This window comes from Brachypodium distachyon, chromosome 2, assembly GCF_000005505.3.
Source record: "Brachypodium distachyon strain Bd21 chromosome 2, Brachypodium_distachyon_v3.0, whole genome shotgun sequence".
NCBI classification, from domain to species: Eukaryota; Viridiplantae; Streptophyta; class Magnoliopsida; order Poales; family Poaceae; genus Brachypodium; species Brachypodium distachyon.
In genome coordinates this window covers 21,506,490-21,522,500 of record NC_016132.3, presented here as the reverse complement: position 1 = coordinate 21,522,500, position 16,011 = coordinate 21,506,490, and the positions used below count along the sequence as shown (strand labels likewise).

Sequence of the window (16,011 nt, the reverse complement as noted above, 5' to 3'; positions counted from 1 at the left end):
ACCACTACCATCCTCGTCAGACGATAAAGCTCCAGTACAGACTAAACCTTATCGCTGTGACTTTAGGTGAGTATGCAATCATTATAAACTCTACTTAAAACTTCCTCAATATGTTCAAGGTACCACACCTCCAAAGTTACAGAGAAAATGTTCAGATCCTCAACATGTACCGTTGAAACTAACATTTACTGTCTTGCTGTTACTAGAATGAAAAAGGGAGTAACTATTATTCCTAACAGAACGGTCGGGGCTTGTAAATGCGTAGAAATACGAAAACTTACTTTGCTAGCAAAAGGACCAAAGATAACTATACATCTGAACATTATCAAAAGTTGCTGGATCAGAGCAAATGAATATCAGAAAGATATTCATCCACTAACACAAATTGTAGTAATCACATGATCAGTCTAAAGGACTTGAGATTTCAAGTGCAACTATGAGTTTCTCAGAAAAAAATATTTGAACATATCAGTCTAAAGTGCATATAACAAGGCATAATGAAGCAATGCTAAAATGCCAAATGTAAGGACAAGAATTAATCAAACCTGAGAACAGTTTACCAGTATAAGGGTGCCAGCTGAATAGAATGGACAATTAAAAGTTCTCCAAGGTTCTACTTCATTATAATATTAAAGAAATACTCACTGGTTACAGCTTATTTAGGACATAATTTATTCATTAGAATTCCCTCCGATGATCTATTATATTATTAAGACAACAAATAATGAACAGTGGATATTTATCAATCTAAAGCTAAGATATGTCAACGGTGAAGATTTCATCTGCCAAAGTCTAGGCATCTACAAAACCGCATGCACGAGGGAAAAAACTTGATGACATCCCCATAAAAAAAAATCAGCAATAGCACGTTGATCCAATTCAGGAAAGTACACGGCATCCATGTGCCACTACAAAACATGGGCGTAATAGTATAAAAGTACTCCTGGAAAACATCTGATCGCCATTCAAAAAGATGAAAACATCCGATTAAGTATAAAAAAAGTCTGATCAAAAGTACGTAACAGTACTCAAAGCAGCGATTGGAACGTTATCTCAAAGGAAAGTAACTCGGTGATTCAAATAGACAACAACGGTAGCAGCTTGCTTGACTCATAAGACAGCAAGAACGCCATATATATTTATTACTCCCTCTGATCCTAAATTCTTGACTCAAATTTGCCCAAATATGGATGTATCTATGCTTAAAAAGCGTCTAGATACATGTAATATTTCAACAACAATTTAGGATAGGAGGGAGTACATAGAGATCTCAAAGATATATTATATTCCTACCAACAATTGATCAGGAATTGCTACGGTTAATATTTCCTCTTTTTAATACTCTGCTTATTTTTCCATCATGAGTTATTTGTACCTTTTACTTTAAAACTATAAGAACCACCACATAGGCTAAATAATCTCAAATCATTGCGGTCTAGATTATAACAGTTTTTTAAAATCCAAGAACAACATATAAGAAAGAAACTAGCCGCGCAAATGCATAGGTCACCCTGTTAGTTAATATAAGGCCTCGAGATTCAAAGTTTGAGACCATTCCATCTGTATTTGGGAGTAATCTCACATGATCATGATTTTACAGCAACGAGTTAATACCAATATAATGTAAAAGGAATGAATGGTCAAAGTTTAATTTGGAGATTGCACCAAGTCAAACTATGCCTTAAAAAAATCAGTTCAAGGAGTACCACTTGGCATTTATGCAAGATCATCTAAGGATGATGAATCCATTCTCTTCACTGTAATAACTAATGACGGACAATGGTCATTGCATTCACCTATACATAGTGACTCAAAGTTCCACAGTACTAATGCCAGTGGAACTGTTCCCTGTGACATTGAAATACAAAATAATTGTCTAATTCATTTTAATTGCTCAAAGGAGCTGTACAAAAATCATTTTTCTAGGTCTCTCTTTAGTACGAAGTTTATGCCCTAGTAGGCACCAAACAAATTGGTGACAATTCAGGTGCAATCCTCTGGAATTCAACGCAAATGCATTTCTGTCATAGACATACATCAGAGAATTGCATGATGAAAATTTGTCACGACTTCAGAAACCAGTTACCAGAGGCAGAAAATTCACAGAACCCCAAACCAGTACTAGATGCTAATCAATTTGCAAGTCATGATACGGCAAGCAACCAATTGGAAGTGTCAAAGAACTATACACTGAAATCCAATTATTCCCAGACGACAGTCAATAATATACATACAATAAGAATAAGAAACAAAAACACAAATTCACAATCACTTTGAGTTGATACAATTGAGAGGCATACCGACAGAGAGGTGGTTCACCGCAATCTTACTCTGACGGCTCACTCGCCTCGCTCTTCTTGGCCCGCGGTGAGGGTTGGGGACGGCTGTCGTAGTCAACGACCTCGGCGTCAGTGACGGAGCGAGAGTGCTGGACGATGGATCGGCCAATAGAGTTGATCCACTCCTCCTTCTCCTTCTCGGCGTCAGCGATGAAGTACATGGTCTCGGTGGGGGTGGAGAGCTCGAAGGCGAACTGGCGGTTGAGCACGTCCTCTGCGCCCTTGACGGTGAGGCAGGAAGACACGGGGATGACGCCGCGGGGCACCGACGCGCGCGTCACCACGGGGTCCTTGAACCAGAAGAGCCGCCCCTGCTTGAGCACGAACCACCGCCGCCGCCACGTCTTGATGTATTCGCCTTGCTTGGTCAGCCACCCCGCGCGCTCCGCCCCGTGCCAGAACTCCACGCCGCCCGTCGCCGGGTCATCGGCGCCAGCCGAGGAGGAGCCCATCACCGCGCGCCACAGGCTGGCCGCCATCACGCCGGGGGATTTGGGGATCCGGGATCGGGGTGGGTGTGTGCGCCGTGAGGTCCGGGCTGCGACTAGAGACAAAGGGGCCGAAGAGTAGTGCGCTGCTGGATTCGGCCGGACGGAGTTTTTGATGCGATCGGGAAAGCATCCAACGATTAGCGTTTAACCCAGCGAAATAAATTGGAATTGGGCTACCACGTTAAAGCGAATCTTACTTGCCGAAAATCGAAACACAATTTTTTTAGCAAAAATCGTAACAACCATAGCAGTTCAGTAGTTGATTTTTTTTTTTGAGATGGTTGAAAACTTGGCCGATATTTGCAGTAGAAGGTTTATTGGGCCATGGGGGCTTTTTTTTTTTGCAGGGAGGGCCGTGGTGGCTTTCTAAACCAGTTACGTTGGAGGTAGGTATTCAATCAAAATTGAATTAGCTTCAATACAAAAAAATTTGCTCAAAAAAAGCTTCAATACTAAATCAGAATTTGTATTAAAAAGGACTCTACTACCAGTTATGTTGTTTGATTGTATAAGATATTGTTAGTTGGAATCAAACGATAGCGAATAGAAAAGGTTGTTTGAATTTTTCATGGAATTAAATTCGACCGGAGCTCGTAGGAGTAGTCTCTGGAGCTAGCCGAAATTCGGCAGAGCATTGCCGATGCCAGTGGCACCGATGCCAGTGGCATACGGTGGCAGGGACAATCGTATAGCGTATTGGAAGGTCCATGAAAATGGAATTCGGGGTTTCAATCTAAACTTTGAAACAAGTTTAATGGAAGGTAACACGGACTCATATCTAAATCATAACGGCCGCAAATCGAAACAAAGAAACACCAAAAGTCCACAAGTATCCTAGCACGCTAGCCGCAACACACGCCCACCGAGCTGCCGGCGAGCAACGGCAGCTGGCGGGACCGCTATAGCCGAGACGCGGAGCTCCTTCCCATCGTCAAGAAGATCAAGGCCCTACGGCTAGCGGGGCTCATCGATCTGGACATGGCGTGCACCTACATCCACCAGCGCATCGCGCCGCTGCAGCTGCGATCTCGCCCCGCTTGGATGTACACGGGCCCCGGCGACACCACATGCCTGCAACGCATGCGCGTGACGTCGGAGGTGATCCAGGGGTGGGTGAAGGGAATCACCGACGCGGATGTCCCATTCACAGAGCTGCCCCTGGGGGCTCCATCCCGTCACGCCGGTGTCGCGGGCCTCCACGACATCATCGGGAGCTACCCACCCTGCAACGAGTTGGGGCTGATGTCCGATCCCCCGGTCCCAGCCCCGCAGCCTCCGCCACCCGCAGCCCGTGGGAAGCACGTGGCCGAGGAGAGCGAGGGGGGATCGGATTCCAACTGGCCCGGTGACGAGTCCGCCAGCGACGAGGCTGGCGGCGTTGCCGGAGCCCAGATGGTCCTCCCTGAGGCGGAGGTGGAGGACGAGGACGACGTGCCGCTGGTGCGGCGACCAAGAGCGCCGGTGGTAGGAGCACCCGGCGGGAGTTCATCTCTCGCGGGTCCTGCTGCCGCAGCGTCCCCGGCTGCGTCGGCAGCGCCGATGGCAGCGGCTACCTCTGCAACGGCCGCAGGCACCTCGGCGGCTTCCGCGGCAACTGGGGCTGTGGCAACTCCACGAGGGTCCGCGGTTCCGCCCAAGCGGGGAATTTTCACGGGCTACTCGCTCAAGCTCAACCCCCCAAGGTAAGCTGACGTTTTTTTTCTCCCCCTTTTCTTTACGAGTTTGTGCTTGCCTTGATTCCTTCGCTTCTTTGTTAATGTCTTGCAGGGACGGTGCTCCGGCGGGAGCCGGCAAGAGGGGGATAACCGACACTGCACCCGCTGCGCCAAGTAAGAAGCCCTGCACCCGGGCCAGTGCTAGTGCCAGTCAGACCAGCACGAGGACCAGCGGCGCCGACACTACGCCTGCCGCCAACCCGGTCCTAGAGGAGGAGGAGCCCGCCGCAGGTACAGACCCCTCCCCTGACTCCACTATACATGCTCCTTCTGCACGTTAACCCTTAACCGTGCAATTACCTTGGCTTGCAGGCGAAACCTAGCCTGCAGGGGGCAGCCCGGCAGCTGAAGCCAGGGCAGAGGGGAAGAAACCTCCCCCCGCAAGCGCGGTGACCCCGCAAGGTACTCATCCAGAACTCCCTTGCGCTGGTCTCCGAGTGCCTCAGCTTGGCTTGAAGTACTTATTCTGCCCTTGTCGTAGGTCCCAATGTGCCCCCCACGGGGGCGGGTGATACGGTGATCGACCTCACCTCTGACGTTGAGGACGTTGAGTTGGGGGACGAGCCGGAGGTGGCTCCCGTGCCAAGCCCTGCCGCCCTAGACACGACGGTGGTGGCGCCTACCGCCGCTATCAGATTGGGGCTCGGCGGCACGTCCCCGGCCTCGCAAGCTGGGGGTGCGGGTCCCGCGGCTGCCCAGCAGGAGACGACACCTGCCGGGGCGCGGCCCCTCCATCAGACCCACAACCCACGGGCGCAGGTGTGGAGGAAGACGTGGCAGGGGAGCAACAGGCAGCACCCCTGCAAGGGGACGATGCTCCACCCGACTAGACCATGGCAGCGGGGGTCTCGTCGTCGTCCGCCACTACCTCCAGCCCTGACCACGGCATTCTTGCCGGGGCGACTTGGGACCCAATCACCTGGGACCCAACTATCTACGATCAGGGACACCAGTTCCTCAACGCCATCAAGGAGCAGCAGTTGGCATTCGTCACCTCGTTCAACAAGGTGAGGGAGCACCACGAGCTCGTGAAGCTTCAGCTGGGTGAAGTGCGGCAGGACGTCGAGAGGGAGCGGCAGGAGCTCTCCCGGCTAAGGGAGGAGACCCGGCTAGCACCGCAGGCCAGGGACAAGGCCACAACGCCGGTCGTCCCCGAGGCGGAGCTCCACCGACAGCTGAAGGCCCAACGCACCGAGCACTAGCAAGTATTGGACTCGCTAACCGCAGCGCGCGAGAAGGCCGACAAGGAGTATGAGGACGTGCTGGCAACAACTCAAGCTCGCCTCAACGAGAATAGCGAGCTGGTCAGCGGCTACTCCTCCCAACTCCAAGCGTTGCGCGGGAAGCTGGAGGAGCAGGCCAAGGCTGCGGAGGACGTGGCAGCAGAGGCGTTGGCACGGCGAGAGACGGAGCTGCGGGAGCAGTTCCGGACCCGGGAGCGCGAACTCGTGGAGGAGCTCAATTCTGCTAAGGAAAGGAGCACCAATCTCGAGTCCGAGCTGACCACCGCCCAGGGCGAGCTCATCAAGACTGGCGAGGACAATGTGGGCAACGCTAAGGAGATCGTGCGGCTGTCGGAACTTCTCCGGAAGGCCAATCTCGCGGTGGTGTCCTCGCGCAGCAACCACGATAAGCTGGCGGAGCAGCGGCGGAGGGAGACTGAGAAGCTGCTTGAAATTGCCCAGGCCGTACACGCGCTTCTGCCGAGGTTCGAGCTGCAGGCGGCGAAGGTGGACGGCACGGACGTCAGCACCCTGATCCCATTCTTCTCCGACATGGTGGGGAAGCTCAGGGCGCTAGACGTGTGGATCTCCAAGTTCTGCGACGGGGAGATAGCGTCGTGTGCCAGGGAGATCGCCGAGACGATCCTCCCCCGGGTGCACTACTACCACCCCGACTTCCCCTTCGAGGCACTGCTGGACGCGTGGTCGGACAGCGAGGATGGTACCTCCCACACCAGGGCAGTGGGCAAGTTCGTCGACGAAGTGGTGGAGCGGATGCAGAGGAAGCCGGAGCCGGAGCCGGAGCCCCAAGCGGAAGACCCCGGCAACCAGTCGTCATAATCCCCTACTAGCTTTTGTTTTACTTTTGTTTCCTGCAAGTGGCTCTTGGCGCCGTTGAACAATTATGGTTTTATTAGCCCATGTAATCATTCGCTACTTTTGAAATTCTCTTTCTAGTTCTACTTGGTACTTGTTCTTGAAATTGACTCGCGAGGTGGACCTTCCTGTCCTCGTGTGTTATGATTTGTGTTGCCAGAGACTCGCACGCTACTCACTTAACCAGACCAGGGACCCGGGACGGACCCGCAGTGCCAACCTGGGGTTAAGTAGCAGCGGCGAGCCACTCCACTTGCGGGTTAGCTACTCCCAAGCACGAGCCTACGGGACGGACCCACAAGCCGCATGAGGAGCGCACCCCCCCCCCCCCGCAAGCGTCCTTCTAACACTCCAGCCACACGCAAGACCCGACCCACACCAACGAGCCAGCGTTGAGATTAGAAAGCTAGGCGCCTAGGATAATGCACTTAGTTATCTGTTCTCTTATCGAACGTATCGGTTCTGCACTTGGAACGCCTGCTGGAGGGATGCAGCAAGGGCGCTGTGGCAGTGCACCCATCGGCGCTGAGCACCGATGGCATGCATCACCACAGCGTCTCTGCGGCAACCCTCGCCTTGGAAACGCCTGGTGGAGTGATGTGGCAGGGACGCAATGGCGGGAACACCCTTGGTGCTTGTGCGCAGAGAAATGCACCACCACCACTTCTCTACTGCATCACTTGCCATCTTAGCTTTGCTTTGAGTTGCTCCGTGGCCACCATGCCCTTTTACAGGAACGGTGGAGAATCCTGCTGCCACGCGCGCCGAGCTACCGCTGCACCCGCGGCGACACCCTCCTGTGGTAAGAGCCTTGAAGCAGTCGCCACGCACCAGTGGCTACCTGCTGGACGACGCGGCCCGCGAGTACTCCACAAGTATCACCGTGCGTCTAATTCCAATCCTTATCCTGCATGTCAGATTCTTACCAAGCCCGAGATGCTGCAAAAAAAATTCGAAATGCACGAAAAAAGGTACAACACAGATAACCCTCCTGCCTCCCAGCCCCCGGGCACAGAAGGGTCGATATCAAACTTGGGTGTGAGCATTCCATTATTCCCAAGATGCAGCTGCTGCGTGGTGCGTGTTGCGGGAAATCCGGCAACGGCACGACCCCGTGCCGGAGTGATCCGGCAACGGGATTTTTGTTTCCGAGGCTCCGGCAGCCAAGGATGAAAAGAGATTTCTGTGCACCTAGAGCAGGAGACAGAAGAAAGAACATGCAATAACGAGACAACTTGAAATTCAGAGGAAATCACTTAACTTTATTCACAGAAACTAGCGGATTACAATCGGGGGTAGCCCGGCTACACTAGTTTGAGAGGCATGCTGCAGCAGCATCACCCGTGGGTCAGGCTCCGCCGCTTCACGGGTAGAACTTGCGCAAGTGCTCAAGATTCCAACTGTTTTGCAACGGCAAGCCTTCTTCGGTTTTCAGCCGGACAGCCCCCGGCTCGGTCACATGCACTACCCGGAAGGGGCCTTCCCATTTCGGAGCCAACTTGTTCCCGACCTTCGTTCCTTGTATCCGGCGCAGGACAAGGTGTCCGACCTCGAGCTCCCGGGTACTGACTCGCAACTGCGGAGCCCCTGCTGATAGCGTGCAGCTCGTACAGCAGCCCGACATCGAAGTTCTTCGATGAAGTTAAGATCGTCAACCCTCTGCTAATGTTGGCTATGCTTGTCGTACGCGCGTACCCAAGGGGATCCATGCTTGAGCTCGAGGGGCAGCACCGCTTCTGCCCTGTAGACAAGGGCGAATGGAGTTTCACCCGTTGCCCGGCTAGGTGTGGTCCTGATCGACCACGGCATGGGCTAGAGTTCCCGTGGCCTTTGAGCTTGTCAAAGAGTCTCGTCTTGAGCCCCCGCAGCACCTCTGCGTTGGCTCTCTCCGCCTGTCTGTTGCTCCTCAGGTGAGCAACAGAGGCGAAGTGGATCTTGGTGCCCATGTCCTCGCAGTAGGCTTGGAACACGGCGCTCGTAAATTGTGTGCCATTATCGGTGATGCTGCTGTTAGGCACACCAAACCGGCACACAGTGCCTTTGAAGAACTTGATGGCCGCCTGAGCGGTCACCTTCCGCACTAGTTCCACTTCCACCCACTTGGAGAACTTGTCGATGGCCACGAGCAAGTACTCATAGCCGCTAACTGCTCTTGGCAATTTGCCGACGATGTCCAGCCCCCAAACCGCGAACGGCCAGGAGGATGGAATGACTTGCAGGGCTTGCGCCGGCTGATTACTCTTCTTTGCATGGAATTGGCATGCCTCGCATGTCTTGACTAGCTGTTCGGCATCGGCTAGTGTCGTAGGCCAGTAGAAGCCGTGCCGAAAAGCCTTGCCAGCCAGAGCCCGGGAGGCCACATGGTGCGAGCATGTGCCTCGATGTATATCTTCCAGAAGTGTGCGCCCTTCGTCTTGGGGTACGCAGAGGAGTTTTACTCCGTTTGCATGCCTCCGGTAGAGATTCCCGTCTACCAGAGCGTACATCTTGGCTTGCCGGGCTATGCGCTCCGCGGCAACGTCGTCTTCAGGGAGGGCTTCCCCCTTGAGGTAGCGGGCGATGTCCATCGCCCAAGGCGGGGTTTCCCTACTCATGCATGCCGCCACATCGGCCGCATGGACCTCCGCTGTTGCGGGGTTTCCTTCGGTTGCCGGGGGCCTTCCCCGGCAGCCGGCTTGGGAGTGACTGAAGGCGTAGTCTGCCTGTGCCAGAACACTCCCGTCGGGACTTTCCGGCGCTCTGCTACCCACTTGGACAGTTCATCAGCCGCAAAGTTATCCTTGCGCTTGATGTGCTCGAATCGCAAACCCTTGAACTTGCATTTTAGCTTGCGGACTTCATCGACATACGCTGCCATCTGCGGGCAGTCGTAGTCCTTGTTAACCTGGTTGATCACGAGTTGGGAATCTCCATAGACAACCAGGCGCTTAATATCGAGGGCGATTGCCGCCCGCAACCCGGAGAGCAACCCCTCGTACTCGGCCGTGTTGTTGGTGGAGTTGGGGAAGTCAACTTGGATGGCGAATTTTAACTGGTCTCCCGTGGGTGACTCGATGACGACTTCGGCGCCAGCCCCCTGCAGGCTGAACGCGTCGTCGAAGTACATGATCCAGTGGCCTTCGTCCAGCCTGCCGGGCAGGCTGGTCTCCGGCTCCTCTTCTTCTATGCCTGTCGAGGTCCACTCTGCAACGAAATCAGCCAGAGCAGCACTCTTGATACTCTTGGTGTTCGTGAAGTGCAGATCAAACTCCGACAACTCCATCCTCCACTCGGCCACCCTCCCAGTAGCTTCACGGTTGGTGAGGGCCCGCTCGAGGCAGAACTCTGACACCACCGTGATGCGGTGCACCTAGAAGTAATGGCGCAGCTTGCGGGATGCAAGCAGAATCCCCAGCAAGAGCTTCTGCACTTGCGGGTACCGTATGCGGGTGTCGCGCAACACCGTGCTGACGAAGTACACAGGGTGCTGCACGAGCCACTTGCGTTGTATCGGCGCCGCCGGCTCAATGGCAGTTCCCGGGTTCGAGGCGGTTGCCGGGGCTGGCTCAGCCCCCTGCCCCGCAACCCCAGCCCCCAGGAGATCTTCTTCTCTCTCAGCAACAAGCACCGAGCTAACCACTTGGTCAATCGCCGCTAGGTAGAGTACCAGCGGCTCGCCCGACTTGGGGGCAACGAGGATCGGCGGTGATTTCAGGTACTGCTTCAGGTCCTGGAACGCCGTCTCAGCCTCAGTGGTCCAATCGATTGGGCCCTTCTTCTTCATTACCTTGAAGAAAGGTAAGGCACGTTCGCCCAGCCTTGAAATGAAACACCCCAGCGCGGCAACACAGCCGTTGAGGCGATGGTGTCCTTCACCATGTGGGGAGCCTCCATCTTCTCGATAGCTTCTATCTTCTTTGGGTTGGCTTGAATCCCCCTGTGTGAAACCAAGAAGCCTAGAAGCTGCCCCGAGTCTACACCAAAAGTGCATTTCTCAGGGTTCAACTTGAGCTTGATTCTGCGGAGGTTATCGAACGTCTCCCGCGCTTTGACTTAATGACGATATCATCCATGTAGGCCTCAACATTTCGGCCTAGCTGGGGTCCCAAACACTCGCGTAAGGCATGCTGGAATGTTGAGCCCGCGTGGTTCAACCCGAAAGGCATGCACGTGTAACAGTAGTAGCCAACCTGGGTGATGAACGCAGTTTTCTCCTCGTCCTCGACTGGCATCTTAATCTGATGGTAGCCGGAAAAAGCATTCAGAAAACACAATAAATCGCAACCGGCAGTGGAATCTACTATTTGATCAATGCGGGGCAGAGGGAAAGGGTCTTTTGGACATGCACGATTTAGATCAGTAAAATCTACACACATGCACAGTTTGTTTTCCCTCTTGGGTACTACAACTGGGTTTGCTAACCAAGTGGGGTACAGTACTTCCCTGATGGCCCCCGCAGCTTTCAGCTTGTCTACTTCTTGCTTGATAAAGTCTTTGCGCTCCTGTGCTTGCCGGCGGACCTTCTGCTTGACAGGACGGGCATTTGGACGCACCGCAAGTCCATGCTCGATCACCTCCCTAGGGAATCCGGGAAGATCCGATGGTTCCCAAGCAAACACGTCGGCGTTCTCCCGGAGGAAAGTGATGAGGGCGCTTTCCTATTTGGCATCAAGGTTCGCACTGATGGTGACGGTGCGCTCCTCGTTGCCGGCTTGGAGGGGCAGCTTCTTCACCTTGGCAGCCTCCTCCTTGAGCTTCGGGCCCTTCCCGGGGCGTGAGCTCGAGCTTATGCTTCGCCCGGCTAGTTGCTGCGGGGTAACACGAGCCTTCTTCGCAACGGGGCGATCGCCCGGCAGCGAGCCTTCGCTTCCGGCGATGCCTTCGTCACCGGATTCGGCTATGGCAGTAGCCTTGACAACCTCGCCAACACACCAAGCCGCATCCTTGAAATCGCACTTGATGGACAGGACTCCATACGTGGACGGCATCTTCATCACGCCAAAGGCGCAATGGCTTGCCGCCATGAACTTGATCAGCGCCGGCCGACCAAGGATCCCGTTGTACGGCAAGGGGGTTGAGCCACATCAAACATGAGCTGCTCAGTTCTAAACGCTTCCCGAGACCCGAAGGTAACCGGCAGCTTGATGCGCCCCAGGTGGCGCACGATCCCGGGGTTCACTCCCCGGAACGGGTAGGTGGGCTTCATCTGCTCCAGCGCCAGCTGAAGCTTCTCCACTCACCTGGTGGACAGGAGGTTTAACGCTCCGTTGTCCACCAGCACCTTGGTCACTGTCATGTTGTTGATGATCGGTGAGACCACGAAGGGCAAAACCCCTGACCCCAGCTACCGGGCTGGGTGATCGTCAGAGTTGAAGGTGATCAGCACGTGCGACCACTTCAATGGCTGATGCACCTCCATGTCTGGCAACAGCGCACACACCTCTCGGGTGAGGCGCTTTACCGCGCTATAGGATGAGAGCGCATAAGCCCCCCCATGGATGCAGGCGACGCCGCGGGGCTCCTGGAACCCAGCCCGTCGCCCTTGCTGTAATCGGACTCGCGCTGCTCCTCAGCACGAGCCTTGTCTCGTCCCCGGGGAGGCCGCTCCCTGTCGTTGCGGGCTTGGCCTCGACCCGGCTTCCTCTCTGCCAGCATCTCCGCTGGCAGGCTTTGCTCCAGCTCTGGGGTCATTGAGGCAGTCGCGGGAGAGATGCCCAATATCCCCGCAGTTGAAGCAGGCGTCGGCTGCTCGGCGCTCCTCGTGGCGCTGCTTGCGCCTCTGCTTGATACCCTGTAGGATGCGGCAATCCTGTGCATCATGGGTAGCATTGGCGTGGATGGGGTAGCGGGGCGCGTCGCCCGGCTTGCCGCCAGACCCGCCTGCAGACGAGGCCTTTTTCGCAGGCCTCGAGGTAGCCCCCGGTTCCGGGAACCCTTCTTCTGCGAGCCCTCAGCGGGACTCGCGGCAGCCTTAGCTGCAAGTTCGGGCGCCAAGCGCCCTTCCTCTGCCATGGCACACTTGTGCGCCAAGGCGTAGACCTCATGCGTCGTCCGAATCCGGTGCGTGCTCAACTTCTCACGCATCTTGGGATCACGGACGTTGATGGCGAAGGTGTTGATGATGGCGCCAGCCTCCGCCTCAGGAATGGAGTAGGAGAGACTGGAGAAGCGGTTGATGAAGCTCCGCAACGTCTCCCCTGGCTTCTGCACCACGGTGTGCAGCTCCGCCATGGTTCCCGGGTGCTTGTAGCCGCCTTGGAATGCACTGACAAAATGCCCACGCAAGTCATCCCACGAGGAGATGGATCCTGCCGGCAAGTTGAGCAACCAAGTTCTCGCCGATCCTTTCAGGTCCATGGGGAACCAGTTGGCCCTAACCTTCTCGTCGGCACCCACGACGTTCATGCCCAACGAGTAAGTTAGGAGGAAATCCTTAGGGTTCATGGTCCCGTCGTACATCCCGAGCGTTGGCGGGGCTCGGAACTTGTGGGGCCACTCGACCTGCCGCAGTTCACGGGTGAACGCAGGGCAACCGTCATCAGCCTCCCGGAGCAATTCGCCTTGGCCTCCGGGGTTGGCACGGTCACGTGCAATTCGGCGACACTACTCGAGGCGCTCGCGCAGATCCTCCTGCTGACGTGCGTTGAGTATCCCCCGCACGTCCGCAGGCAGGACCGTTGATGGCGGAGTCGACGGAGTCATCGCCGGGCTCCACGCCAGTGCGACGGCTTCCGCCGGGCACCCCATGCTCCGGCTGGGGGTTAGGGCCTGCACCAGGCCCCGCGACCGGGTCGGTGTCAGCCCTAGACTGGCCGCACAATCCTCCTGACCGGCGGTTGGCTGCAGCGAGGAGGGCGGCCAGCTCCGCCGTCCACGCCTCGTGCGCCGGTGTTCCCTGCGGCAGCTCGTAGCACATGATGGCCTGAGCCACCACGAGGGTTTCTGACCTGGTTCGGACAGGAGGCACTGCGTGCTCCTGCCCGGCGTTGCCGTTTGGGACGATCCCGCGAACCGGAGGGAGTTGCTTGGGACGCAACAGAAAAATGCTGAGATGGATGCGGTTCGTCGTTGGCCCGCGGCTGCTTGACGTGCGGCTCGTGAGCACGAGCGACGACCCGGCTATGACTGGGCCCAGCGCTAGGCTGCGGGGCTAGCCTCGGCCGGTATCCAACGGAGCGGGGCGGAGGCGGAGGAAGTATCACCTGCTGCTACTGTTGTTGCTGCACCCGGGCAGGCTTAGGGTTCTCCTGATCCTGTGACGTACGTTGTACGTCATGTGACCGCGTGTGCGCCGCTGGGGCACCACGCGGGTCGATCCGAGAGTCACCAGCCCGCTTAGGAGGCATAGCGACGAGTACTGTCGCCTGAGAAGACGAAGCCGATGTAGCTGCAGACGATGGCGCCAACGCTCACCGGCGAGCTCTCCGCACGCGCCCCTACCTGGCGCCAGATGCGTAACCCGGGGCTTAGACACCGGGGATGCTAGGCACCCCCTTTTAGGTTCGGCAGTGGGCGTTGGGGATCGTTCCGGCGAGGCCAATGACGAGCGGGGCAAGGTACAAGCCAGTTTACCCAGGTTCGGGCCACCCGGAGGTGTAAAACCTTACGTCCTGCTTCTAAGTGTGTATTAGCCAATGAACAAGTGTTTACAGGTTGCCGGGAGTCCCCGGGCACTCTCTTCCTTTCTGCTAAGTGGCTACTTGCTACTCCTGGACTAAATCTCTAGGGATCGTAACCCCAGCACGAGTCTAACCTTAGGAAAATCGAAACCCAACCCTTTGACCGGTGGCGCTGGTCCTCCTTTTATACTCAAGGGGGTACCATAGTTGCCACGGTCTGCATGAGGGGCGCGCCCTAGGACACGCGCCGAACAAAGACCCAAAGCAGCTTGCCTTTGCTGCGCTGGCATGCATGCACGGTAAAACACACTATAGCTAGGGCCATACGTGCCGTAGATTCTCTGCGGGCTACTCACTGTAGGTTGACTAGATAGGAAACCACCACCCTGTCGGAGCATTTAATGCTCGGCTTGTGCCACACTCCACGCTCCGACCAGCCCTGTACAAAAAGAGTCTGCCGGGCGGCCACGTAGCGCTGATACTCTGCCTGCACTGAGGACCGGCCCTGTTGTACGCGCCTGCGCCAGGAAACACCCTCCCCGGCAAGTGAGCTTCCCGGGGGGCGTCCTGACGGGGATCTTCATGCTGTCATCCGGGGTAACCCTCGCAGCCTGGCTGGTCCTGCTCGAGGGCAACCGCCTTCCCAGGCTCTTGCCGGGCTGGTGGCTTCCCGGGCAGCTCGCGCTGTACTGCCTAGGGTGCCATCCTTGCGGGGAGCAAGCGAGGCGACCCACGCGTTGAGCAACGGTGGTACTCCGGGTGCCACTAGTGTGACAATTAATAAAGATTTCTCCTCTTAATTGCTTGATTTCAAATCCAAGGAAGAACTCCAATTTACCCATCATAGACATCTCAAACTTTTCGATCATTAGCTTAGCAAATTTATCATTAAACACACCAGTAGTAGAACCAAATATGATGTCATCAACATATAGTTGGCATATAAACAAATCACCACCAACCATCTTAGTAAAAAGAGTGGGGTCAATTACCCCAATTTCAAAGCCACGATCCACTAGTAGCTCCTTTAGGTGCTCATACCAAGCTCGAGGTGCTTGTTTGAGTCCATAAAGGGCTTTATCAAGTTTGTACACGCGGTTAGGAAATTGAGGGTCCTCAAAACATATACCAACTCATTTAGTGGACCGTTTAGAAATGCACTTTTTACATCCATTTGTTGCAAAGTAATGTTATGATGCGATGCATATGCAAGCAAGATACGAATAGATTTAAGGCGAGCAACGGGAGCGAAAGTTTCACCGTAGTCAATACCCTCGACTTGTTAGAAACCTTGAGCCACCAATCTTGCCTTGTTCCTTGTCACTTGTCCAAGTGCATCTTGCTTGTTCTTGAATATACATTTGGTGTCAATGACATTCTTGCAATCTTTTGGCCTTTCCACCAATGACCATACTCTATTGCGCTCGAAGTTATTCAAATCTTCATGCGTGGCATTAAGCCAATCCGGATCCTCGAGTGCTTCTTGTAACTTTTGGGGCTCAATACAAGAGACAAAAGCATGATGTTCACAAAAGTTAGCTAATTGTCTACGAGTTGTTACCCATTTCCTCACACTTCCTAGGACACTTCCTATCAACGGGCATAATTTGACCTATGCCCATTCTTCGTATGGCTTGGGGAGGAATTTCATCATCTACATTCACAACATCGACTTGCCCCACATGGGAGCCATTATTCTCATCAAACTCCACATTACAAGATTCTTCAACACATCCGATGGATTTGTTGTAGACTCTATAAGTGTGAGA

At 54.8% G+C, this 16,011-nt stretch overlaps 2 protein-coding genes across 2 annotated transcripts; one reads left to right on the top strand and one right to left on the bottom strand.

Moving 5' to 3' along the window:
- Positions 1-2,122: 2,122 nt before the first annotated feature.
- On the bottom strand, positions 2,123-2,957 carry LOC100826854 (pleckstrin homology domain-containing protein 1). Its single transcript, XM_003568294.3, has one exon. It carries the CDS (start codon positions 2,816-2,818, stop codon positions 2,327-2,329), a length of 492 nt encoding a protein of 163 aa, XP_003568342.1. The 5' UTR covers positions 2,819-2,957; the 3' UTR covers positions 2,123-2,326.
- A 1,265-nt stretch (positions 2,958-4,222) lies between these two features.
- LOC104583154 (PRKC apoptosis WT1 regulator protein-like) lies at positions 4,223-6,791 on the top strand. The gene is made up of 4 exons (XM_024458785.1): positions 4,223-4,512; positions 4,598-4,776; positions 5,773-6,233; positions 6,726-6,791. Exons 1-4 carry the CDS (start codon positions 4,223-4,225, stop codon positions 6,789-6,791), a joined length of 996 nt encoding a protein of 331 aa, XP_024314553.1.
- Positions 6,792-16,011: the final 9,220 nt, after the last annotated feature.

Excerpts from the sequence above, each read along its gene's own strand:
- LOC104583154 (XM_024458785.1), top strand. The coding sequence starts at position 4,223 with ATGGTCCTCCCTGAGGCGGAGGTGGAGGACGAGGACGACGTGCCGCTG. Across the intron at positions 4,513-4,597 it reads CTCAAGCTCAACCCCCCAAG|GGACGGTGCTCCGGCGGGAG; the intron begins GTAAGCTGACGT and ends AATGTCTTGCAG. Across the intron at positions 4,777-5,772 it reads GGAGGAGGAGCCCGCCGCAG|CGCGCGAGAAGGCCGACAAG; the intron begins GTACAGACCCCT and ends CGCTAACCGCAG.
- LOC100826854 (XM_003568294.3), bottom strand. The coding sequence starts at position 2,818 with ATGGCGGCCAGCCTGTGGCGCGCGGTGATGGGCTCCTCCTCGGCTGGC.